Raw genomic sequence first — 26,626 nt, 5'->3', positions numbered from 1 at the left:
GCGCTGTCCTTGGCATCTTTGCAGGGATGCAAAACCAGCAAAAGGCTAAAGAGTGGAGATGCCGACAGATCTGTAAACACCGCCTGATGCCCAAAGGGAAACCTGCCCACAGGAGGGGTAAGTCTGCCCCTTAAGTCTCTCTTTCTTCCCATCCTCTACCCTCCCTAATCCATCTGCCCCTACCCCCAACTTTACAACAAGAAGTGACAACAGGGAGTCTCTCTCAAGCACTTTTTAATTCCTCTGTTATTTGGTTTTCTACTTTGGTACATGGCAAATATGACCGCATTTCACATGGAAGCTGACACACCGCATTATGACGCGCCCCACAGAGCAGAGCCCATAAAAATCACCTGGCACGGTTTTGCTTCAGCTGGCTGTCATTGCTAAAATCTCTATTCCTAAGAGCACAGCAGAGAACAGGGCTTGCATCTACAGATGAACAAGGGCAGGGAGAGCAACGGCCAAGTCTGCCGGGCTGGAGGGAGGCCAAAGACACGGGCTCCTCGGCAGCTGGCTGGCTGTCTGCAGAGACGTGAGTGACACAGACAGAGAAGCCGCAGAGAACCCTGGAGACCAGGGCAGCCGGAGAAGCACCCCGCAGCTACCGCCCATCCATCAGACCCCTCTGGCTTTCTCAGCCCTGAGAGACTCTGAAATAAACACAAAGGCCCGAGATGGCTTAATACCAAAGCTGGTGGTACCTACATTTGGGCCTCAATCACCATATGGGTAGGTTTTATCCTGGGGCTCCTGACAGTCTCTCTCCTGGGCAGCAGAGCCAGCCAACCCCTAACATCCTCCATGTCCCCAGGCAACCCCACAGCAAGACTCAGACAGGCTCTAAAATGTTTTGCCCTCAAAGGCCTGGAGATTGAAGGCAGTATCCAGAAACTTCTTCAAAGACACCAGGTGAGTGTTCCTGTTCCCTGTGGCTGGTGCAGCTGCTGGGTCTCGGCCAACATACCTGGAGGAGGAGAGACAAGCTCATGGGAAGGGCTGGGCTGGCTTCCCGGCTACCCTAGGACCGCATGGGGTTTATGCTTATCGTCACCCAGCTGCAGGAATGAAGAGCCTGAGGCTCCAAGGGGCAAAGTCCGTGGCCTAAGACCAAAGGCAGGAGATCTGAGACAGGCAGGAGGTTCTCAGTTCAGTTCTGGCCTCAGAACAAACACAAAGGTTTGCTCTCCATACGGCCATGTTGAAGAGGATCCCTAATGGGGAAGATACTCTGTCACTGACAGTCCCAGAGCCAGCAGGGACTAGGGCGCCCAACTCCTCGGTTTTCAATACATCCCAGAGAAGGGCAGTGGCAGGTGCGGGTCACACAGCAAATGGGGCGGGTCAGGCCAGGTGGGGCCCTGGCAGACCCGAGGGGTGGGTGGCGGGCAGCCCCCGCCCCCGGCCTTGTACCATATGGGCCGCGCCCGGCCCAGGACGGTCGTGAAGCGCGGGCTGATGTAGTCATAGTAGCCCATGTTCTTGTGCTCCTCCTGACACCACACCAGCTCCGCGCCCGGGTACGTCTCTGCCTCTCGCTTGATCAGGTCGAAAGGAAACGGAGAGATCTGGGGCAGGGCAGGAAGAATGAGGGGCAGAGCCAGGGGAAGGGGGGCACGCCCACAGACAGGCCCCCCGGAGAGCAGCCCCCACCCTCCTCACTGGCTCCAGCCCCGGCATGCTGCCCAGAGCCAGGGGGCTGGCGACTGGGCCCTGCCCACCAGGCTGGGCAGCTGAGGGGCCCAGGCGCACCTGCTCCAGGCGTGTGATGGCCACGCGCTCGTCCAGGCCCTGGCTGCTCCGCTCCTTCACCAGGTCGTAGAACACCTTGCCCGTGCAGAAGATGAGCCGCCGCACCTGCTCAGGAGCCTGCGCCGCAGCCCCGTCCTCAGGGATCACCCGCTGGAAGCTGGTTCCTGGGGACCCACAGGACACGGAAGGGGCGTCGGCCCCCAGAGGGGCCAGAGCAGCCTGGGAACCGAGTCCCCACTCCTGGCTCCTCCAGGCTCCCTTGGCCACCGAGCCAAGCCCCGGATTGAGATCTGCAACCTGAACCTCCTGAGCCAGACAACAGAACAGGAGACAGTGGGCCCTGGGACGCCCCAGGGAGGGGAGTGGAGACAGCAGGTGCAGCCAAGGGCAAAGCCCTGGGAACACCAGGTTCAAAGTGAGGCGGGGCTGACGGGGAGAGCCCCCGGAGGGGACAGAGAAGGTGATGTCACACTCCCATCTACGGAATTGTCATCTGTCCCAGACCTGCTCTCCAGCCAGTCACGCCCACCTCCCAGGCACACTCGATTCCCCCCACCATCAAACTGGAAAGTAAACCCTGGCACAGCTCTTCCTCCCTCAGCCCAGTCCCACCCATTTTTCCTTCCTGATCTCATGCCAGGTGCCAGAGGAAGCTATTGTGGGGTCACTGCATCCCAGGTAAGGACCCTGAAGCAGAGGGTTCACAGGCTGCCAAGCCCCACCAGCACTGAGTGTTCAGCCTAGGCAGTCCAGCCCAATGCCAGGGCTCTGGACTGCTGGCTCAGCCACTGGGCACGTCAGAGGAGATGCCTACACACGCGCAAGTGAGAACAAGCGCCTGCCTACGCCACTGAGGTCCCTGGACCAGCTCCTGCCCCTCCCCTACAGCCCAGGACTGTTTTCCCAGACAGCTCTGCTGTGACCAGCTTCAAGGCCCTAACCTTGCCCCCTTCATCCTCTACTGGGTCACATCCCAGTTCCAACACCAGGGCTGAGAGGTCTTGGAGGGGGTGCCAGGTCCCCAGGGCCAGTGATGCCTGTTGGGCTCAGGACTGAAAACAGTGGGTGAATGACTGGCACTCGGCCTCCCATGAACCAGGCGGAGCTGCAGCAGGCCTCCAGCCTCTGAGCTCTTCCGGTGCAGACAAGCCGGCCCTCCTGGGCAGCCGCGGGGTGCCAGTGCACGCTCCTGACCCTGGTGCTCAGCCCAAGTGACCCAGGCAGGCCCAGACATCTGGCCGCCGCACCAACCTGCCAATCCAGCTGCTGGCAGGGACCGTGTCAGAAGCTGCAGGGCCAACAGAGCCACGGAACCAGAGGCCGCCCCACGGGCCGCCCTCAGCCACCTCCCCAGCCCGCCCAGGCACGCACCAGACACCATCTGGTCAAAGCTGGACTTGGCCTCTGGGTGCCTCAGCAGAGATTTGGGTGTGAAGATGATCAGCTGGAAGGGAAACACGGTGGCTGGCTGCCGGCCTGCCCCCACTCGGCCAGGGCGCCCTGCACTCGACCCCCGCGTTATCCCAGCGATGACCCACGCGGGCGGCTCACCGGCTTGCGGAAGGGCAGCAGGATCTGCCGGCGCAGCACGTGGAAGAAGCTGGCCGGCGTGGAGCAGTTGACCACGATCCAGTTGCAGTCGTAGAGCTGTCTCACCTCAAAGTCCTGCGTGAATGCCTGGAGGGACGCGGTGCAGCTGGGAGGCGGGCTGCCTGTGGTACCCCTATCCTGGCCTTGCCAGGAGCAGCAGCGTGTGGCCCTGTCCTGGGGAGGGGCGGGCAGCGGGCAATACTCACAGGGTAGGCATCTGAGTCGTCATTGCTCATCTGCAGGAACCTCTCAGGCCTGGCTGAAGAGTGCTCTGGGCCCTGGAACAAATGCCAGAGGGCCAGGCTGGCCAGAGTTCAGGGGGCTTGGGGGTCTGTCACACCAGACGGGGACCTGGGGCTCAGGGCAGGGTCTAGAGCGCTTCTGGGGGAGATGCCCTAACTCCAGAACCTGAACCATAGGAAAAAGCAAGGAATGTGAGACGAGAGCAGGAAGGAGGGTCCAGCCAGAGCCAAAACGTGTGAACACATAGGGCAGAAGTGAAAAGGCCGAGTTAAGATGCTCTGTCTCTAGAACGTTCTGCCTTGCAGCAGGGACCATTTGCTGAGTGCTTCCTGTGTGCCAGACATCATTCTACAGACCTCACACACAATACGCTCTGTCTTGAAAGCAGCTCTGTAATGTAGATGAAGGTGCAGGGCGAAGATATTAAGAAGCGACCTCAAGGTTACTCAGTCAGCAAGGGGCAACTGCAAACCCAGGTCTGACTCCTCCTCCTCCCCTCACCCACAAGGCTGCTCTGCTCCATAAGAGCAGCAGGACACCCCACTGTCCTCCAAGCTGGCTCCCCATGGGACAGGGGTGGCCTGCCCCTCCCTTAGGGGCATAGCCCCACGGACCCACAGTCACAGGCACCAGCCAGGCCAGCTCAGCTCCTCATCCAGCCTGGCTCCAGGTGAGAGGCCAGCTACCTCTACAACTGGGGGGCCTTGGGCAGTCACAGGACTTCTCTTTTCGCATGTGAAATGGGAACAGAACCGATCTTCTGGTGAGGATGCCACAGGATAATACATGGCATGGGAAGTGCCCAGCACCACGAGAGCTGGCTCCGAGCAGTGCTGATCAACCCCTGAATGTATGGCCGGTCCAGGCTGAGCAGGACATCCAGTGCAGCCAGGCAGTGACCGAGGCCCACCCATGCCCCACCTGGTCAGGCCGCACAGCCCGCAGGGTGGGACCTCACGACGCGCCTCCCTCCCCTCCCCTGACGACCTGCGTGTCCTCCTCCTCCCCGACATGTGGCCCCCAACAACAGAGGTTCAAATCTCAGTGGCTAGCCGTGTGACCTTGGGCAGGCTATTCTACCTCTCTGCGTCTCAGCTTCCTTATCTGGAAAGTGGGAACAGGACCTGCCTCTTTAGGCTGTTGTAAGGACTGGAGGAGTTGATACACAGAGAAGGCTTTAAACAGAGCTGGCACACAGCAGGCACTCGGACACGCCTGTCCCGTCTCTGACCTAGAACAGTGGCGTCATCGTCTGCGGCAGTGCTAACACAGACCCACGCGGGCCCCACCTGCGTCCTGTGCAGTTCCAAGGGGCTGGAAGGCACACAACCCCCTCGACTCTGCAAGTGGCCAAGCGTCCAGCCGCCCTCTTCCAGGCCAGCCACAGCCCTCCTATGGCGGCTCTCACCATGCCCTCCATGCCGTGGGGCAGCAGCAGCACGATGCCATTGTGTCGAACCCACTTGGCCTGACCCGTGCTGATGAACTGGTCGATGATGCACTGGGCCGTGTTGTGGAAGTCACCAAACTGAGCCTCCCAGAGCACCAAGGCGTTGGGGCTGGCCATGGCGTAGCCCAGCTCGAAACCTACACGGAAGACACTGGGAAGTAGAGCCTGCCCCGCGCGGTCACCCAGGGCTGGGGCCCCCGCCTGTGCTCATCCCCCGTCCCTGCCCTGCCCATCCTTCCCTGGAGGCCGGAAGACCCGGGGACTCCATGGGACCAAAGGCCAGCATCTCCCTTTCCGGCAGCTGACAACAGGCCCAAAGATGCCAACCTCAGCCCTGACCTCACGTACAGCTGGCTTCACCCTTAGCTAGACCAGGAGCCAAGTCCAAAGATACCCTGCAGGGCCCTCAGGGGCCACCTGCCAAGGAGTCCCCCCAAAATGAGCAGGGGTGCAGGACCAGCCCCAGAGGCTGCTCCCCAGGAGGGGTGGCCAGCATCGGGGGTTACTGCTCCTTGGAGGAGGCAGGTTCAGAGGAGACAGGCCAGCTAAAGGTTGAGCCAAGGGAGAGCTGAGGGTATAGTCTGGGGAGCCAGAGCCCAGAAGAGCCTAGCTTGAGGACAGGGCCTCTGGGCGCAGCGGCGCAGAAGACGAGGCGGGTGAGGGATGTGGAGGCGGCCAGGCCAGGAGGCTCAGGGCCAGCCAGTGGCAGTGGCCCCTAGTGTGTTCAATGGGGTTTTGGTCTGGGCCCAATGATGCCACCCAGGGACAGGCTCTGGTATCCAGAGTCCCCATCCAGGCAAGACTGACCCTCAACTGGCCCTCTGAGGGCCAGATGGGACAGGAGCACGTCTCTGATGTGGCCTCAGGTGGAGGCCGCCCAACCACTGTCCCCCAGGGCTGTCTCATGACCCAGGTCCCTCCGGGGGCCTCCCAGCTCCTTCGGCCCCTCCCAGCTCCAGATGCCCTGAGGGGCCAGAGCCTCTCTGGCCTGCAGGCAGAGTTCTGACCCACCCAGGACTCCGTACTCCGAGAGGGAGCTGTTGCACACGGTGTAGGGGGCCTGGTCAGGCCACAGGTGGTTCATCGGGACACACGTCCTCCGGTCGATGTCCTGATCGTGAAGAACGTGGTGCCGGTGGCTGGAGAGACAGACCAGGAAAGGGTGGGAGGCGGTGGGCTGGGCAAGACACCTGGCAGAGCCCACAGGCGGGCAGCCGCTGCGGAGAGCCAGAGCCATCTGGCCCCTCCTCCAGGCAGCCTCCCCTCCCAGTGGCACGCGCCTCACACACGCCCTGAGGGTGTTGGAGCACAGACATGAGTCTCAGCTTCCTACATAAGGAGGGTCCCACGAGACCAGCCATGCCAACCTCCCAGGCCCTGGGTGGAACCCGAGGCCCTAGGAAGCCATACTCCAGGGGCACTGTCCCCTGGCCCCCTGCTAGCTCCCTCACCACTCGCCTGCCTTGCCCAGGATCACAGGAGACAGGAACTGTGGCACATTAGGAGGGGCCCCTGGCTGAACGCCAAGCCTCACGGGACTGACGTGCAACGGAGGCGCAGTGGAGTGGCCCTGAGCCCTGGCTGGAACAGGGCCAGCAGCGATGAGGGACTGGGGCAAGGGAGGGATAGCCTATTGAATTCTGGAAGCCACATCCCCAGGACTCACTGACATGGCAGAGACTGAGTGGAGATCCCAAACATCCGGGGTCCCCAACAGAGGAAGTGTGAACTCTAAACTGCAAACAAGAAAGATGGCAGTGGGGAGTCGGCGTGGCAGTAGTTCAAAGGGAAACAGGATCTTGAGGACCACTGATGACCACAAGACTTGAAACCAACCAAGAGCTTACGCAGAGCAGTCAGCTCTGCATGCTGGCCCCATGGGGGTGGAGAGGAGGCCCAGGAGCTTTCAGATGGCCTGGCTATCTGAATCAGTATTTCTTTGAGCTATTCTCCATTTGCTGAATCATAGGTGTTCCAGATCTATTCGAAGGGCTCAGCCAATCAACTGTTTTAATCCCTTCTGACTCTGAGATTTTCCTTCCTTAGTTTTGAATGGTGGAGCATAGGGGTAGACCCTAGAAATGCCACATCCATCTCCTCAGTGAGGCACGGGTGCAGCTCACTGTAGCACCTAGTCCAACAGGGAAAATCCTTTGAGGAAGTTCAGCAAAACACACAATAAGCAAATCAATCTGTGGACACTGGAGTTAACAATCACTTGCATTGCCAAGTTATTAACCTGTCATTCCTGAAACGTATCCAGCCTTCAAGCTTGGGGAGCTGATGAGGAAATAGTGATTAGGACGCCAGCGAATTTAATGTTCAGGAATATGTAGAGACCAATGTGTACCAATTTCCAGCGGCCCTGGACCTGTCCTTGATTTGCCACAAGTTAGTGGAGCCATGTGGAGGCAGCTGTCCTGCCACTGGGTGTTGGGAAAACACAGGTGGGCCTTTCCTGCACGGTGGTCAGTGGTTGTGGCTTTTCCTCCAGACCATAACACTCAGCCAGGGATTGAAAAAAAAAATCAGTTCTAAGAAGCTTTCCTCTTAACCCTCATTGAAATGACCATCCAGAGTCCCTGGCCAACTGAGAGACCTGTAGCACAGCTGAATTCCAGCTCTCGTGCCCACCGGGCCTGGGCTCCTCCGCCCCCAACCTCACCTGAACGTGCCCCTCTCCACGTCCTGCCCGCTGAGCCGCACGTGGATGCCCTCCTTGAGCAGTGAGCCGAAGGCCATGTACTCTGCCAGTGCCCAGTCCACCGTCCTCTTCCTGATCATGTCTGCACGGCCCCGCAGGATTCGAGAGAGGCCTGGGGGAGGGAAGGGCCAGCCTGAGGGGTGCAGGAGCTTGGCCACCTCGCCCGGGACAGCTATGGTCCCCGGGCCCTGCGCCAGGTGTGAGCATATTCATTGTGGACCCCTCCCCCAGCCAGGGGCCCGGCAGGGCACAGGGGACCCCTCCCCCCCAGCCAGGGGCCCGGCAGGGCGCAGGGGACCCCTCCTCCAGCCCCACCACTGCAGCCAAGGTGCTAGGCTGGCCCGCGCGTATGTTCCCACCGCCTCTGTCCCTGCGGGAAGGAGGAGGTGAGCGTCGGCCACGTGCGCGTGCCACATACACTGAGCAGGGGACATTTCTCCAATGAAACGCAGGTACCGACTTTCACTGCCTTTCAGATGAGAAGACAGGCTCAGAAGAGGGAAGTCATTCACTCACCCTCATACAGAAGGCGCTTGCATCTGAGCCCAGGCACCTGGCCTAGGCTGGCCTGCCGTCGGCCCCACACCCACACAGACCTGCTGTGACTGCGCACAGAGCCGGTGCCCCAAGACACCTGGGCTTGTCCCAGAAGTGGTGAAACCCTCTTGGAACACCCACAGCTGCTCAGAGGGTGCACGGGGGCCCCACTACCACTACGGGGCTCTTCAGGCTGCCTGAGTGGAGGCCACAACAGCTACAGCCAGGAAGCACACCAGTGGCCACCTGCTAGACCAGGGTCCCCCTCTACCATCTACCCAGTTTGGCACACTTGCCCCCCAACATTCTAGACCCAACTGCCCCTTCCACGGGAAGCCTTTTTCCCCCTGCTTTCCTCCTGTCTGATCCAGGGGTACCCCTAACAAAGGCACTGGAGAGACCCAAGGTGTCCATGGAGGCCTGTCAGCGGCACTCACTGGGGAGCATGGCACCCACATCTGTTCACCTGATGAGTTATTATCACAGATCCCTCACGGGCATGAAGGAAGCACGGAGAGCTCAGCTATCTACCCACAGCCAAGCAGGGATGAGGCTGGGCCTCCCTGACTCCTGACACCACCTTCCTTGGGGCCTGATGTCTGGGACAGTGGCCCATGCCAGACAGCAACCTCACCCACGTGGATCTTAAAGTCCTCCAGGGGCACAGAGCTGGCCACTTCACCAATGTGGGTCAGCGTGTCCTCGGGAACACCTGTGGCTGGGCACGTCATGCTCTTGGGCTCCCCATCCATGTTGAAGAAGCCTGAGAGGGCAGAGACTCTGTGACTTCTGGGAGGCGGTGGGGCCTCAGTTCCCCGGACCAGCCCATCTCCCTAGGACTCGGAGGCCTGCCTCTCCCACAGCCCCAGGGGGCTCCCAGCCACACGCTGCTCACGCACCAGGCCAGGGAGAGTCCAGCCAGTGCTTTATATGCAGGATCTTTTTGTCCTTGGACCTGCCATACGCCTCCTCACAGATCCGATCATATTTGGCGATTTCTTCCTGAAATAAGGGTGAAGGCCTGGATTGAGGCAATGACGCCCTGGGCAGTCACAGGCTGAGTGACCGTGCTCTAGAGGAATGGTCTTCCCCTAACGCACAGGGACGTTATGGCCAGAGTTTAAAGTCCCAGAGTTCAGGGGATCTTGGAAAGAGTCCACGGGATCGCACTCGGCAAGGGACTTGTGGGAACCCAGGAAAGACTCATGGTCCTTGCTCCCAGAGCAGCTGAAAGAGGGAGGGCCAGCATGTCCACAGAAGACACTGGGGACAACCCGGCTCAGGGCCACCTCCCACAGGAAGCCTTCCTGGACTCCTGCCTGAGGGTGGGCTTCCAGGCATCGCCGCACTGGTGCATCCCACCAGGCTGTAAGTGTCTTTGGTCCTCTGTCCCCCTTGATAACGGGCTGCTGGGGACAAGGATGATAGCGGCTAATTCTTTAAGTCGCCAGCACCCAGTCCTGGGGTGGTCACATCAGCAGCCCCCTCGGAGTGTCGGCTGCAGCAAGGGGCTGACGGGGCCCACCTCAAATTCCTGCAGGGTGACTGTGCCCTCAGCTATGAGCCTGTCTGCGTACTTCTTCAGCACAGGCGCCTGTGTGTGGATCTGCTTATACATGAGAGGCTGCGTGAACATGGGCTCGTCCATCTCGTTGTGGCCACGCCGGCGGTAACAGACCTGCAGGGGCAGAGGGCGGGTCCCCGTGCCCAGGCAGTGTGCCTGACACAGTCACTTCCCACTGGGGCACACCTGGCAGGCCACACCCTTCAAAACCTCACCAGCCCTCACGATCACCCGTCACTAAATGACCCCCCTCCAGGCCTTTGCAGAGACTGCGCCCAGTGGCACTAAGCCTGCTGCCCAGCCCTGACTGCTGAAGATGCTACAGCCCTGGAGGGCTTGGTGCAGCAGGGACAGCCGAGCCCACCCAGCCAGGATCCCCACACGCACCAGGTCTACCACGACGTCTTTATTGAAGGTGTTCCTCCACTCGGCTGCCACACTGCACACGTATATCACAGCCTCTGGGTCGTCCGCGTTCACGTGGAAGATGGGTGCGTTGACCACGCGGGCCACATCGGTGGGGTACGGGGAGGAGCGGGCCATCCGGGGGTCCGTGGTGAAGCCGATCTGCAGAAGCAGGAGGCGCTGAGAGCTGGGCAGCTACAGCCGCCTGGAAGGCCAGGGGTCTGGCGGCTGGGGAAGGGGTGCCTTTGCCTTGAGGTCCATCAGGCGTGGTCGGGAGGTGATGGGGACATGGCCAGGTAACAGTGAGTGACCTTGAAATCACGGGGACAGCAGCAACACCAGGCGAGTCACACCTGCTCTTTCTCCTGCCATCATTTTTATACAGGGGGAGTAGGGAGCCCAAGTTGGGATAAAACCCAGTCTCACCAATTACTAACTCTACAGCCTTGGGCCAGCACTTAAACTCCCGAAGCCTCGGTTTCCTCATTGATTAAAAGGGCTCATTAAATTCCTGCCTCATCGGGTTACACTGTGAAGATTAAATGACTTAAATGACTATGCAAATAAAGTCGTTAACCCAGGGCTTTACAGGCTCAGAAGACGAGCTGTCATTAACCTCAGTTGCCTTAAAAACAAAAGCTGTGAGAGCTGTGTTCTAAGACTGGGTTGCATGGAGCTAAGGCAGCATCTAATTTTATATGGGCAGCCTCTGGGGTAGACGCTGGTTATACCCATCTTCCTCTGTCCCTACAGCTTTATCATGTGTATATGTGTGTGTGCGCGCACACATACATGGGGACGGAGGAGAGAAGGACAGAGAGATAGATATACACAGAGACAGACACACAGATGGATACTCCTCCCAATTCCACAGACCAGGAAACCAGGGCCGAGAGATCAGGCATCTCGCTGAAGTCACGCTCTGCTAAGTGGCAGAGCAGTGGGCTTAGAAGCAGGACTGTCCCACTCTGCCCCTCAGAGTGCTGCCTGGACCCAGGCACAGATAGCGCTGACACGGCCAGCATGCAGCCCTGGTCCTCACCTGGTTGTTGACGACAACGTGCACGGTACCGTTGGTGGTGTAAGAGGGCAGATCGCTCAGGTGGAAGGTCTCATAGACCACGCCCTGGCCAGCAAAGGCAGCGTCCCCGTGGACCAGGATGGACATGACCTGCAGGACAGGGGATCAGTCAGGAGGGGCTCCCATGCTCCAGCCTGTGCTGCCCAGCCCCAACCGTGAACCTTGGAGTCTACCCCTCGGAGCTCACCCCTCAGGAGCCCAGCCCACAGAACCCAGGTCCTCAGGGCCCAGGAGAGCTCACCTTCTTGCCCTGGGCGTCCCCGCGGTAGAACTGCTCCGCCTTCGTCTTGCCCTGCACCACGGGGTCCACCGCTTCCAGGTGGGAGGGGTTGGCCACGAGCGACAGAGTGATGTTCCTGTTTGTGACTCGATTTATCCGCTCGTGGTACATGCCGAGGTGATATTTGACATCTCCGGAACCCTGAAGGTTGACATGGCCTGTGATGAAGCCCCCACCATCCCAGACATGCAAGTCCACAGCGGGGCTGGGCCATCCCCCGGAGTCTGCTCCCTGGGAAAATCGTGCTGTCCCTGACTCACCCCTGCATTCCTCCCCCAACCCTGGCACACACCCTTTTTGTCCTCCAGCTGCTCTAAGAAAGGCTGGCGGGTTCTCTGGGTCATGATCCCTCATCAGAACCCCTGCACATTATCAGCTACCATACTCTCCACATGAGTGATGGCAGAGTTGGGGACGGGTAAGGCACCCTTAGGAAGGGGCCAACAGCGACGTGAAGGCCAAGGAATGAAGGACAGCCCTTAACTGGAGTTAAGACCACGGGCCAGGCCTCTGGGAAAACACTGGAGCAGGACCCCTACTAAATTCCTTACACCAAAGTAAGCAAAAATGGGCACACAACAGACAAAAATACAGAACCGGGGGAAACATGACATGCTTTATGATCTTAGAGCAAGGAGTCTTTCTAAACAACATACAAGCCTCAGAAGCCACCAGGGATAAGACAGCCAAAATCTAATATGCTTGTCAAGGGGGAAGAAGATCCATGCACAGTATTAGGGGGCAAGAAAATCAAGCTGGGAAAATACTTATCACACAAATGCAAGCAAAGGGCTAACTCCTTCAATACATAAAGCACTTTTCACCAAGACCCCAGGGAAAAACAAGCAAAAGCCAGGAAAAGGAATTTATAGGAAAAGGCATGGTTTAAAACCATGGTTTAATACATGGCTTAAAAGCGTGAGAAGACACTCAAATTCATAACAGAGAAATATGTTCAAATGCAGTCACTTCTGGACCTGTCACATTGGCAAAGATGGAAAGGGTGGATGGAGTAAGGGAAGGGGGGCGTGTCCTGGGACTCTGGCACACAGCAGGCAGACTCGCTGCTGTCTGCAGGCTGTTTGGAGGGCAATTCAGTCCTGCCTCCTCAGCTTCAGCCACTGCATTTCTCAGACACTATTTAGAAATGCACACACATGTGTGCAAGAACACTCATCCCACCACCCAATGCTCATCAACAAGAGACAGTGGAAACCAGAGGGGCATTAGAAGCCCGGGGAGCTTGGCATGCAGCTCTAAAATAGTGATGGCTCATCAAGTGAAACCAGCAAGGTGCCCAGCGGCATCTTGAGCTGCTCACCTGGCCTCTTACAAATAAAGCTGTGCTGGACGCCTACATGTGCTTGCACTGTGTGGAACATTTCTGGAAGTACACACCTTAACATGAAAACTGACCACAGCAGAGCCTCCCAGGAGCAGGAGAGCAGGCTCAGAAGGGAAACTCACTCTCACTATGAAATCTTTTCTTCAAATGATGCTCACACTGCTTTTTCAATTAAGAAAAAAGTAAATTTGTTTAAAGAGTTCTTTGGCCAGGTTTTATAGTTTACTCATGTCATCTGTAATTGCTCACAACCTATTCTGGGGCCAGGAATTTTTATCCCTGTTTTACAGGAAAGGAAAGTGAGACTCAGAGAATGAAGGTGCTTGAGGAAAATGAACGTGATGGCGGAAAGATTATGAGTTGGGAGCCAGCAGATGTGGATTCTAGTCCTGCTCTGGTCTAATGTGCTGGACGGTTCTAGAGCAGTCATTTAACGTGGCTCATTTTAACAAACCATCCTCCAGGACTGGGTGCTCAGGCTTCGGGGGAAAGGCCCCTGCCCTCACCTTGCTACCAGCCTGGATGGGAAAACAGACAGACAGACACACGTACACACAGAATGGAAGAGGCCAGAGCAGACACGGTTCTTCAGGCAAAGGGAGCATGGAGGAGGCACAGACGGGGGAGCCATCAAACGGGGTGATGGGCAGGACGTGGGAGAGAGAGAGGAAGGGAAGACGGCAACGTGGCTGAGGGCCCAGCACGCACAAAAGCATGAGATACGAGGCCTACATGACACGTAAACATACCCGGAAGTGGGTGAGGGTGGAAAGCTGTGCCCTCTGCTCATCAGCGGGCACAGGAAACTGTCCTGACCTCCCAACACTGTGTTGGGCAAACAAGCGAGTGAGCAGTCCCTACGGGCAGGCAGGCAGGACTCTGGGCACAGAGACACAGCTACATGGGCTGAACTGAGTAACTTCAGGCACTCCCCTGCACCTCTCTGGGCCTCAGTTTCCCTGGCTGGAGATAGCAGGTTGGCCCAGATTATCCAAGGATTCTCCTAGTTATCTGAGATCAGAGCACTTGGCTCCAAAGCACCTCAGGAGCCTCACACTGACCCCCGGCCTTTCTCCCACTCGTCTGCGTGCCTGTCCATCCCCCAATACCCAGCTCTCCAGGGGCTCTGGTGCCCACACTTGGCACCCACCTCGTCCGCCGCCTCCAGCTTGGGATCAAACTGGCAGAAGATCTGCTCCAGGTCCTTGCGAATAACGTTGGCCAGCACATTCAGCCTGCCCCTGGGCCAGAGGGGACAGGGCTCTCACCCGGCACAGGGGCCACCTCCCTCAACACACCCCAGCACAACCATGCTCCCTGCCCACCGAGGACCCAGCAGGAACGGCCCTCTGCTCCTGTCTCAATCTGCAAGGCATGTGAGCAGCTTCAGCTGGCCAGCAGACGCCCACACCCCCCAGACTCAGGAGGCCTTCACGGGCAGGGAGCCACCCAGCCTCATGGCCGAGTGTCCACTCACTCCCTCCCTGACCCAAAAGCTGAGCCCAACCCAGAATCTTGACCCCAACCTGCTAACGCAGCGCAACCGCTCCCACACGGCTCCCCAGCCCAGCCTAGCAGCGTCTTGGAGCAGATACAGAAGAGGTGACGTTTCTACCCTTAGGAGTCACCAGAGGACCTGTCCAGACGAGCTGAGGTCTGGTGGGCGGGGAGGGGGTCCAGGGGGGCTGTGGGGAAGCAGCTAGGTCCAGGGGTTCTCCAGCCCAGCCTGAACTTGCCATCACGGGGCAAGACATGCAGGGGTGGACGCCAGCCTGAGCCAGGCGCGAGGCGTGACTCAGAACTCGCTTCCCATAGCCCAGCAGCAGACGCCAGCCCTAGGCCTGCACATACTCTCGCGTGACCTCCAGCCCCACGGGGCCCCGTGACAGGAGGGCAGCCCTCTTCCGGCGGGCTTCTCTCTTGCTCTGTGGAGGGAGGGCTGTGTGCACACAGGAACCGGATGAACACCCCTCAGCCCCTTTGGGGAAAGCCCTCAAGCCTCAGAGGCCCCTTCTCAACTACGGAGGCTTGGCCGAGGGCAGTCCTTGGCCCCGAGAAGCCTCCTCAGGCCAGGAGCCCGTGCCGCGCCATCAGAGTCCCAGAGCTGCCTGCTGGCCCAGCACCGTTCTCGCCGCCCCCCACAGTTCTCCTGAAGCCTCGCCGTCCTGAAACCACGGGGTCCTCTCTGCTCCCTCCAGGGCACAGAGCCTGTGAGACAAAGCCTGGACTCCTGGCAGGCCGGCCCACGGGTGGGGACCCTCCTCACACTTCATCCTGATGCCCCAGTGCTGAAGCAGTAGGGGGCTGGCCCCGCTGTGAGCAGCTGGAAACGGGCATGGGAGATACCGGGGCTTTGCCCCTCAGACAGACAGCATGTCCTGTCCCTGCCCATTCATCAGGACCCCTGTCTGCCTTGGCTATATTCCTCATTATCCCACAGGCTCCAGCTCAGAGGTAACTGCCCAGTGGCCAGGCCAACCTTCCAAGTCTTTACCAAGGTCCCAGGGAAATGAGTGGTCAGCTAGAAGCCAGGGAAAGAGACATTCAGCTGACCTCCAGAGACCTCCCACCAGGTGAGGCCAACCCAGGCCCATGTGTCCAGGCTCTGCCCTCATCACACTTTTCTGGGCTGAGCCACTCCACAGGAACCTCAAGTAGGATGACATAGCCCCTTCTGTCATCTCAGTATTGCTGGGGATGGCGGCAGCATGGTGAGAGAGAAGCTGAGCCCAAGAGAACCTGGTTCCAGAGGCTTTGGCCACGCTCTCAGCTCTTTCTGTGATGAGCAAGCCAGGGCCCAGGGAGTCAGACCTTTCCAGACCCCTTTGCCTCTACCCCTGGGTCCCAACAACACCCCTACTCTACTTTCAAAGCCTCACACCCATCTCAGCTGGCCGGGCCTGGGGGGAAGCACAGGCCGAGGCAGGGAGGGCCCACCTGTGCGGCATCCCCAGGATGACGTTCTCAATCCCCATCGCGCTGGATTTGTCGATGATGGTCTTCAGGGCCGGAATCATGACCTCACAGCCCTCCAGGCCAAACCGCTTCTCAGAAGACCACTTCCTGGCCAGGAAGTCTTCAAACCTGCATGGGGAGGGGAAGAAACGGGTGGAGAGGCAGGGGCTCATGAGGGCTCTTCCTGAGGGCTTGGAGTAGGGTGCCAGGATGGGGAAGCTACGAAGTCACGTCTCTCTGCACAATCCGGGGCCCAACACAGACACCATGATGCCCCACCAGCAAGGAGCATAGGTCTGGGGGAGGCTGAGGCTCCTCCCAGCTTAACCAGAGGCCTCGAGCTGCGTCCATTCCCAGGAACCACCTTCTCTTCCCCTTCCAGCCAAGCTGCTGCACGAGCCATTCCACGGTTCTCGGCTCGCTGCCCTCCAGCACACGTGCCCTGGAGCTCTCTCATCACGTTCCAAAGACCTCCTCACGGCTCAATTCAAATTCCAGCCCACATGTCACTGCTCAGGGAGCCACTTTATTCCCAGCAGCTGGGCCAGGGGCTCCTCCAGGGCCCCACGGTCCTGGGCAGACCCAGCTTCACAGAAGTCCAGCTCTGCCCGACCTGCAGGAAGTCCCTGCTACACTCACTCGACGCAGGGACATCTTTATGTCCGTTCCATCCTCACTGGGTGTCATTTCCTGGAGCCCCACCCAGCCCTGCCTTCACTTGCCAGGTATCTCCTCATCAGCTAGGGCTTGGGATGTCTCAGACAGCCCTGGAGCAGGCCCCCCAGCCACTGGGGCTTCCCAGGAAGGTGCTGGGGGCCTGACCTCATGGAGCGCACTAGCCGGGCCAGCAGGGTCCGCTTCTCCTCGCTGGAGAACTGCATCACGCCCGGGGTCTCGAACTTCTGCCGGACCCACTGGCACTGCTCCACGTCGTTGATGAACATGAACTCCAGACCAATGTGCTGGCAGTAGGTGCTCTGTGGGGACAGGGGGCAATCCGCGAGCTGGCAGCATGTGCTCTGTGGGGACAGGGGCACTCCGCAAGCTGGCAGCACGTGCTCTGTGGGGACAGGGGCACTCCGCAAGCTGGCAGCATGTGCTCTGTGGGGACAGGGGCACTCCGCAAGCTGGCAGCATGTGCTCTGTGGGGACAGGGGCACTCCGCAAGCTGGCAGTAGGTGCTCTGCGGGGACAGGGGGCACTCCGCGAGGAGCCACGTAGCAGAGGGGCCGCCTCAGGGCCTGGAGCAGGAAAGGCAGTGCCCTCCCCCCCTCCAGCTGGCGAGCTTCATCACGTGTGCCCGACACGCCTGCCCGTGCTCACCTCTAGGCGCCTTATGATCTCCCGTAGAGAAAGGGTGTTTTCGGAGCCTCCAATGAAAGTGGTTGTGGGCAGCTGAAACTCCTTATCCAGGTCAGCCTCCCGCAGGTCGTAGAAGGCTGGGAGGCCCATGGGGCAGAGTCCGGGCGGCAGGCAGGAGAGAGGGAGGTGAGGCGCAGGTGAGCCTAGCTGCACCCTTAGACCTCCTTCCAGTGCCCCCAGCACCCTCCCACCAGGTCCAGCCTAAAGGTCAAGGGCCCTCTGTCCGCAGGGCACAGAGCGTGAGAGTCAGAACCGAGCTGGCCATCACAAGGAAGGGCCTGGACGGGTGTCTCAAACTTGCTGAGTGGGTGTACCAGCTGGGGAGGATGGAGAGCCCTCCCTCGCAGGGACCCAATGCATAGATGGGCAAGGGTCAGAAGAAAGCCTCTCAGACTGATGGCTGAGACCCGAGACCCAGGGCACCGCAGGCTCAGTGCCTGTCAATAGGCACAGGCATCAGCTGGCTCACGTTGCCAGGGCAACAGGAGGGTTTCGATTCTCACCCAGTTTATCAATGGTGGTGATTAAGTCTGAGGGCACAAAGGAGTCCAGGTCCGCATCCAGAATGCCCAGGGGGTCCAGCTGGGCCACATGGTGGCCCCGGATCTGGAGAGGAGAAAAGGCCAAGGCAGAGTGGAGCGCAGCCGGGCAGACCCCCACCAACACTGAGACTCCGGGCCCCTCACTTCCGGCTTCAGAATTTCAAGTTTCCACGTGCCCAGCACCCAGGTCCCAGCAGGCCTGTGAGGCCCCAGCACAGCAACTGAGGTGGCAGGAGCTCCACTCGGTTTAAAAGTACATCGAGCAGCTTTCAGAAACAGGAAGGAACACACACAAAAATAATTACCATGGTAACTATCGGTAATTGCAAAGTTCTAAAACTTCCCAAATGCCCATCAGCAGGACACTGACAAATGGATACGGGCAACTCATGCAGGCACAGAGCTGCTCAAAGGAATGAGGAAAATTCCTAACTGCTACAATGAGATTGTCTCCACAAAATATTCTTAAGCAAAAAAGCAAATTATATAAAAATGTTTACAATAAACTACCTGTTATCTGAGAAAGGAAAGACAAAAGTAAATATATGCACTTGCATATACTTGTATCTATTTGAATGTCTACAAATAAACGTGAGCATTAGAACAATATGTAGTAAAATAATAAAACCAAAAAATAAGAAAAATTATTACCTACAGGGAAACGACAAAATAGGGCAGAGTGGCAGGGCTAGAAGCTAGACTTTTAAGACTATATCTTGCCTTTGGAATCTTATAAATATTTTCTATCACTATAAAACAAAATTAAGAATTCTGAAAAGTAATTATCCTTCAATTTAAAGATAAATTTTTTAAAAATTGTTTTAAAAAATGAAAGTAAGATAAATGAATTAATGCATCCATTTTGTGGCATAACTATATAGAGAGGAACTATTCCAATCGACTAGCAGAATGCTCCCCAAAGGCAAACAGGACTGCAGAAATAAAAAGATCATAAATTCATTTATATTTCCAACCAGCAGTGGTAGTACTAGAATTGTATCCTTAGCTTTTCATGTATGGATTATGAGAAAAATCAAATATGTCATTGTATTGCGTCTTTGAGAACCTCTATTTTTGATATTTTTAAAAGGAGATGGTGATATAAGATTGATGGAGTCAAAGACAAACCCTCAGTCCTATATTTGACATGTATAGAAGCATCAGTACAAACCTATAAAGTATGGTATCCTTAAAAAAAGACATATTTCCTGTCTCTAACCATCAAAAGAACCCAAAAGTTACGTCCAAACCAGTAACAGCAAATACTCCCTCACTCTCTGGAGAACTGGCTTATTAGAAACGTATAAGATGAGCTCAAATCATCTTCTCCTACCAAACACCACTGAGGCTGGGAATAAGGACACATGTTGAGCAACAATAATGAGAATATCTGTAGCAGACTGAAATTCACCAAATGTGTTTAAATCCAAGCATTCATATCATACTAAGAAAAAGAAGAAAAGCCCTTATTTGCCATATTTGGAAGATGCTAGGGAAGCAAATCATAATTTTGAAAATCCATCAATAAAAAGAAAAAAAATCAAGCACTGACCCTACCTTCCCTATACAATTTGTACCTGAGGCTAAACGAGCTAACAAAGGAAAGTTTCTCCCCACGGAAATATTTCAGGTACCAAACAAAGACGGAATTAGACTGTCACCACTTTTACCGCTCCTAATGACTTAATGCATCCAGGAAATAATTATCCTTAGCTACTAACTGATGAAGTGCCATCACCACCAGGAAGCTGATTTTGCAACAAAGAAATCAAATCTATGTTGGGTCAAGCACCTAGATATAACCACCACTTTACAGAAATCACATGGGACAAAGGATCAGATAAAGTGATACCACGCGGATGCAATCAGCAACATCCAGACTCAAGAAAACTCTACGGGACAAACAAGGAATACAGAAAGAAATGGAGAAGAGCCTGCAGAGAAGAGAATGAGAGCTGAAGAGCCGTGTCAACATCACAACCTGTGGCTTTGTTTGAATCTCGATTCAAATAAGCAGAAAAAAGAAATCCTAGAGACAAACAGGCACAAATGAATACCAATTGGGTATTTGATGACATTAAAGGTTATTACTATTTTTAGCAGTGATAATGCTATTATGTATATTTGTAAATTTTTAAAGGAGGCTTTCTCTCTGGAAATACATCCTGAAACATTCAATGAATGAAATGAAACGACATCTGGGATTTGCTTCAAAATAATCAGTGGCCTGTGGGTGGAGCCGGAGGTGGGTAAGATGAATCAAGAGCGGCACTGTAATGATGGGCTTGAGGGTTTGAGACATGATTCTTCTACATTCTATATGTTTGCAAATAAGCAGCAGCTTGGGTTTTTTTTCAGTAGTGTATGCACCAAGTTAAACCAGAGCTCAGCCCCGAGTTGGCCTGTGAGGCGCCGCAGCCCACCCCGTAAGTACTCATTATCAGGCAGATTTTTATCAAGCCAGCATAAAGTAACCTTCCTGAATCCAGAGACCAACCTGCCCAGGACCCTGGTGCTGTGATCTCCGACAACGAAAGACCAAAGGCCCACTGCAGAACTGAGACTCTGCTTGGAAGATCAGGCCCTCGGGCCGCACTCTGAATGATACCTTATACTTCATATAAAGTTTTATGTTCCTTGTTCTTCTTTTTCAGAGTCAACAGTTAGATCGCTTCCTGCCTATTAGCCAGCCAAGACAAACGTCATTACCACCAATCCTGTTTGCTCCCAAGTGGCCCATGATCCATGGGTCCTGAGACCAATAGGGGAGCCCGATCCTGTGCACCGTCCTCTTCCACCCCAGCACAGCTGGCACACCCTGGGTGGGCAGCTGCCAACCCACGCAGAGAGCCTCATTCAGAGGCAAGGCGCCCTTTCCATGTGCTAAGGCCTCCCTCTCGCCCCAGAGCCCTGCAGCAGCTTGTGCGGCACCCTCCCACTCAGTCGCTGCCAGGATGCTCTCACCCTTCCTTCTGCATGTCTTCAAGACAAGTTTCTCTTATGAAATACCTTCTGCCACCGATTCCCAGAGAGATCCTAAATGATTGCATTTTTATGGCGTGAACACCCAGAACAGCCCTCCAATTAGTACTGTTGAATCAAGACCAAGAATAGGGAACATCAGGACTCTGACATAGCGGGGGCTGAGCCTGGGAACCCAGCCTAAGTCTCCAGGACAGAGAGCAAGCGATAGGCGGAGGGCTGCTTAATGAACTGCTCATTCATTCATTCATTCGTCCCACAAACGCTGGCTAAGCACCTGCTGGACATCAGCCCTGTCCTCTTGGAATGCCCAGTCAAGAGGAGAAAACGGACATCAACAAGGATCAATGTATTCACCTTTCATTCAGCACTCACTGAAACCGACCACCCACTAAGTACCCCTCCAGGTACTGGGGCACAGTGGTGCGGGAGATAGATAACACTCCATGAGAAAGACCACAAACAAACCAGTCCACAAAAAAAATGAAGGGAGATGGCAAGCGATGTGAATGGTAGTGTGGCAAAGAGCAGGACGGGGGGTCTCAGAGCAGGAGGGGGGGTCAGAGCCCCCCACAGAGGGCTCGGAGAAGGGCTCTGAGGTGGCCTGGAGCTGAGCCAGTCTCCTTGTCATTAGCGCCTGCCACACCCAGGAGCCTGCGCCCTCCAGTCGCTCACCTGGTAGGCCCGGATCAGGGACTGTACAGCCAGGTGGTCTTCCACCAGTTTACTGGTCTCGGTCCGGCTGGATGCTGCCGGCCTGCTTTCAGAGACGACAGAACCCTGGGGCTGAGCCAGGCTGTAAGAGGCTTCCTCACTGGCTTTCCGGAAGAAGCTGTCCCAGGACTGGACGGGGGCAGAAGCAAGAAAACAGCCGAGTTAGGGACTGAGAGTCGTTGGGTGTGGCCCAGACTGGGACCCCAGGGGACACTGGTCTTCCTTCCTCACTATAGCTCCCAGGACCTTCCTTCCTAAGACCCTGTCCAGGGATCCCTCTCAACCAGCCCAGGCCCCCATCCAGAGTCAGATCTCTCCAGGACCCAGCTTGGTAGAGGGTTGGCTGGGGAGTTATAAGTTGTGATCCAGGGGCTTCAGGTATGAAAGAGACTTCCATCCCTGGGGGAAACATGCCCTCACACACTGGGATTAGAGGCAGCCTTTGTAGAGGGCAATGTGGCAAGCAGGTCCTCAACACTTTCAATGTATGTATCTTTTGAACCAGAAATTCCACTGCCAGCAATTTATTCTACAGATGTACTTGGACAGGTGTGCCTACAGGTACAAGGATGTTCCCCGCAGGACAGTTTACAAAAATGGCAGCATAGAAACAATCTAAGTGGTGATCAATAGGAAACCATTTAAATAAATGGTAAATTTAGATTCTGGAAAATCAGGTAGTATTTTTTTTTAAGATGCATCTATTATTATGGATGTGGAATATTGCCAAGATATGCTGTAAAGGAACAAAACAGAAGAGGACGTATGGTTTGCTACTCTTTGAGCAGAAACAAAAACCAGACAGACAAATGCACCGGCACCTCTGTGGCCCAGCAGAGCACACAGGGGACGAGCTTTCCTTGGCATCCTCCCAAACAGCACCGGTTTGGGAAGCAACTGGGCAACATCCTTCACAACTGCGTGTACAGATGCCCTCTGCCCAACAGCTGCACTTTGCGGAGTTTATCCCATAGTGAGCTGCACACACTCGAGGTGATGAATGCAAAGGCGACGCAGTGCAGCAGCAGGCGTGGCAGCCAGAGACGGGCATCGAGCCAGAGGCCCATCCTTGGTGGTGGGTGTGGCACGTCCGTCCAAACACAGCTGGGGGAAGAAACGGGGCTCTTAAGGTGCTGACACTGAAAATCTTAGAGATGCACGCTGAATGAAAAAAGCCTGTGGCAAAATGGTGGACATTACAAGCCATTTGTTGGTGTAAAGGTGGGGGAAATCCAGAATTATGTTTGCAATAAGTTTATCTAAAGAAAATCTGAATAGATACAGAAGAAATTAAGAATAGACTGGGGACCAGACAGGTAGGAGTAGAGCAGATGGAATGGGAGGAAGGCTTTTCACTGTAGCACGTAATACTTTTCGTTTTGAATCACATGAACGTATTCCTTTCCTCTGAGGACTGTGAATGGAGAGACAGCAGCTTCACTTTTTACTTTTGCCCTGGCAACGGATTTTATTTTTTCATTTTCATTATGATTATTTTCTACCATCAGTGTGTACTTATTTCACCTGCTCTCGCTCTCTCTCTCTCTCTCTCTCTCTCTATATATATATATATATATATAAACATTCGTGCTCCTAACCACAGGACAAGTGGCCACCTGGCACAGTGCAGCGTGACAGAGAGGAAGTGTGTCTGAGCAGGCATCATCTGGGCGTCTCAAACCAGACCACCAGCCACTGGCTAGTTCAGCAACAGCAGAGCAATGAGCTTTCCACACCTAATATGAGGACCAGCTCTTTCACAAACAAAGACAATGGTGGACCTGAGAGGCAAAGAAACTACCCAGGGTCACACAGCAGGCAAGCTGCTTCTCCCCACTGCCCCTCCACAGCCCAGTCTCAGGACTTTCTCTCGCACATAGTGGGGTGCCAACCTTGTGGACACTCTGGGGGTTTTCCAACCAGGCGAAGTACATCTCCTCCATATAACTGGAACCACCTCCAACTCTGCTGCTTGCAAAGGAAGCTGGTGGCCCAGACGACCTGCTGCACCAGCTGAACGTCTGGACTCCATGTGGGGCCAGGAGCCTTGAGGCCTGTGTCCCAAGCCGGGATGGCAGCAGCCTCAGCTGACTCATCCTGGACACAGGCAATAAAAGAGAAGCATAAACCACAGGACCAGGATGGAAGGAGGCTCCAGCAGCCACTTGTCCATTCACATGGCCTTTAGCGGGCCTACTGGGCAGGTGACCCTGGGCTAGGCAGCACAAGACAGAGAGAGAGAGACAGTTGGCCAGGCCCCCTAGCCATCCTGGAACTCAGGCAGGGAAGTCCTTCAAGGACTGGGTGCACCATGCCTGGTCAGGAAAACGCCAGAAGAAAGGGGTCTGGCCGAGCTGTACTATCTCAAGGCCCATGGCACTGCTGGATCTCTGGTCATCGTGACCAAAAGTGACAAGCGACTTTCCTTGACCCCACTAAGCCACCTGCTCTTCCCCAGGAAAAATGCATGAACAATGGGCTTTCAGGAGTCTATGTCTATATGGGGTGGGGGCCTTCCTTCCCCGCCCCCAACAGAAGACAGGGATTCTGAGAAGACCCTTCTCTTAGAACCTCTGTTCCTTCATAATACCCCCAAAACAATTGTACGCAGAGCTCCCTTCTCTTCCCCAGCACTGCCCAAACACAGAGCAGCTCCCTCTGAATACTTGCTGATGCCCTTCTGAGCAGAGAACCCCAGCCTGTGAGTGGGGTGCAGCACCAGAGCCACCCCACCAGGGGCCATGCAGGCAAGAGGGCTGGCTTCCCCTTGCATAACTCAATCCCAGAAAGTGCACCTCCCTGCCTAGGCTTGGCCGGAAGTCAATGGCCCTGGGGCCAGGTGTGCCCAGCCCACAGGGCGCTCCCCTCCCCACCAGTTCAACCAAGTCTCCAGAACAGCTGGCTGGACCTTCTATTTTACAAGGAGTCATGTTCCAAGGCAGGGCACAGCCCTCCTGGCGCATCTCCTCCCCTTTTCCCTCCAAACTTACAGGAGGCAGAGGGAAGGGGAGGGTGGTCTCCTTGAGTGAGGGACAGTGGGCTCCTCAGGGCAACCAGCAGCAAGTCCAAACAAAGGAAAATTAAAAAGCAAAACTGCATTGCACTGCAGGGAGGAAGGAGATGGGTTCAGCTGGAACCTGAGTCCCAAGTGCTGGAAGGTTCCTTTCCACACACTCAGCGGCCTGTCCAGCCCCACCAGCCCAGTGACACTAGGCTTTAGTGAGGGTTGCCAGGGGCTGGCTCTTCCTGGAGTGGCACCCTCCAGGTGTGGGCTGGGGCCCCAAGGTCTGAGATCTGCGGTCAGAGGGTCAGGGTGCCAACCCCTTTTCAACCTCTAATAGCCCCTGAGACCTGGGCAAATACAGGGTTGCTGCCCCTGCCCAGACGGCCACAGGGCCTAGGCGCTACTGGCGTGGAACATCAGAAGACTCTAAACAACCCAGTGGGGAAACTCTGACCTCCGCATCCCAAGGCAAGAAAGCCTGACAGCAAGATGCCCATTGTGGCAATGAGGATAAGAGCACAGTGAGCCGGCGCTGGCCTGGGGGCAGGCACCGTGCTCCTCTCTCCCTTTCAACAGTCCCAGGAGGTGGGCACTTCTCTCGTCCCATTTTACAAATACAGAAACAGGCACAGAGAGGCTAAGCTGGCGAGTGGCGGGGCCCTGTGGTTCCGGAGCCCGTGCCCCCCTCACTGCCCAGTCGTGATGTAAACACAGAGCTGCTCCCTGCCGGCAACCACTCCCACTGGGAAATGGGGTGGCTTGGGGCAGGGGGGTGCGGATGGGGGGCTGCCTGTGTCCTGCCCGGCCCAGCCCAGGAAAACTGTGTTTTACAAATACTGAGTAATCCGGGAAGCCACTGCACATTGCTGTGGCCTTCACCCAGCCTGACAGGAGGGCAGCCAGCCAACCACCCCTGCCCAACCCCAGCAGGGCTTGGGGGTGCAGGAGCCCTGGAGGTTCTGGGCACAGAGTCGGCCTCAGTACCTGCAGTCAAAGTCCCAGCCTGCTCCGCTTACTCAGGTGAAAGGGAAGAGCCCAGCTCAGCCTCCAGTGGACTAACAGGCAGGTTGCTCTGGATAGGTCTTGGTGGTCTCCTCCCTAAGGCCAAAGTCAGTACCATCCCCATCCCCACCCCCAGAAGCATAACAACTGCAGAAGCCCTGGCCCCCGAGCCTCTCTCACATAAGCCCCTACCTGGGCAGCCCTGCTGAGGACTGCTCTGCCATAGGCCCATTGTAGAGATCAGTTAACAGAGCCTTCCCCAGACCCTGAAGCTGGGCAGCAGCAGAGCCTAGACTCACGCTCCTGTCGGCCTGCTATGGCACCCTGTTCTGGGATCTGGGTGGCCTTTTCTCAGGAACAAGTCCCAACCTTAGTTTACTGAACCCAAGAGAAGGTCAAGGAGGCAGATCTTGGGGTAGGAAGCAGGGTAGAAAGGGGGTGTGCTTATTTCCTTGGCAGAGATGGAGGGCCTGAGCGAAAGCCCAGGGGTGGGAAAAGGACAAAGGTAAAAGGGGCCTGTCCTAATATGCTACAGGACATGCGCGGAGGGGGTGCAGGGATGGACATCTGGTACCCTGCTGGGACCTTGTCTCATCCCCCGCATTTCCCTGAGAGATGGAGAATCAGTTCTCAGGCTGGCTGCCACCTCCGGCCAGTCTTGCCTCTCTCAAGGCCTCAGTTTCCCCATTTGTGAGCAGAAACCGCGATTAAAGCCGTATATAAGGGCCCTGCCCACCTCCCGCCTCCCCCGACGAGGTCCTGAGACTTCGAAGCTGCCTGCCTGTCCCACCAAGCACATAACGCTATACCATCCCCCTCCCCAGCGCTGTTCTCCACAGCCCAGGTTCCTTCAGGAGGGGAAGGGCAGTAGGCCCCTCCCCGGGCCACGAAAGGCGCGGACAAGTCTGCAGTCTTGGGCTAGAGACCCCACGCCGATGTCTGAAGCCCCACCGGTAGAGCTTCGCTCCTTTGCGCACAACGCTTCACAGAGCTGCACCCGGCTGGGTCGGATGAACGTGAAAGGCGGGGGTGTCCCTGGGGAGGCCGCAGCCAGCCAAAGACGGAGCCAAGGTCACGCTCACTCCTCCCGCCTCACGGGGCCCCTGCTCCGGGC

At 56.4% G+C, this 26,626-nt stretch overlaps 1 protein-coding gene across 3 annotated transcripts; it reads right to left on the bottom strand.

Moving 5' to 3' along the window:
• Positions 1–843: 843 nt before the first annotated feature.
• Positions 844–23,602, bottom strand: OGDHL (oxoglutarate dehydrogenase L). Of its 3 annotated transcripts, XM_068982213.1 has the most exons (22): positions 23,399–23,602; positions 21,468–21,635; positions 17,772–17,874; positions 17,230–17,345; positions 16,729–16,883; positions 15,889–16,035; positions 14,102–14,192; positions 11,568–11,747; positions 11,288–11,416; positions 10,228–10,407; positions 9,802–9,954; positions 9,176–9,278; positions 8,911–9,039; positions 7,701–7,851; positions 6,047–6,174; positions 4,994–5,172; positions 3,549–3,620; positions 3,304–3,429; positions 3,124–3,196; positions 1,753–1,916; positions 1,414–1,568; positions 844–967 (listed from the first exon to the last, which is right to left on the bottom strand). In XM_068982213.1, the coding sequence occupies exons 1-22, from the start codon at positions 23,600–23,602 to the stop codon at positions 844–846; spliced, it is 3,030 nt and encodes a 1,009-aa protein (XP_068838314.1). The 3 variants fall into 3 exon arrangements, with proteins under 3 accessions (XP_068838314.1, XP_068838317.1, XP_068838316.1); XM_068982216.1 differs by lacking the exon at positions 10,228–10,407; XM_068982215.1 differs by lacking the exon at positions 21,468–21,635.
• Between the last annotated feature and the right edge of the window lie 3,024 nt (positions 23,603–26,626).

This window comes from Capricornis sumatraensis, chromosome 10, assembly GCF_032405125.1.
Source record: "Capricornis sumatraensis isolate serow.1 chromosome 10, serow.2, whole genome shotgun sequence".
Lineage (NCBI taxonomy): Eukaryota > Metazoa > Chordata > Mammalia > Artiodactyla > Bovidae > Capricornis > Capricornis sumatraensis.
Note: the sequence above shows the minus strand (reverse complement) of the source record. Positions and strands in the feature narration are given on the sequence as shown.

What these genes read in the sequence shown, in the direction of transcription:
- OGDHL (XM_068982213.1), bottom strand. Translation starts at nt 23,602, where the DNA reads ATGAGTCAGCTGAGGCTGCTGCCATCCCGGCTTGGGACACAGGCCTCA. An exon ending in CACCACCATTGATAAACTGG is followed by an intron (nt 17,346 to 17,771) that starts GTGAGAATCGAA and finishes TGGGCCTCCCAG; the next exon opens with CCTTCTACGACCTGCGGGAG. An exon ending in GTGGAGAGGGGCACGTTCAG is followed by an intron (nt 6,175 to 7,700) that starts GTGAGGTTGGGG and finishes CTGTCTCTCCAG; the next exon opens with CCACCGGCACCACGTTCTTC.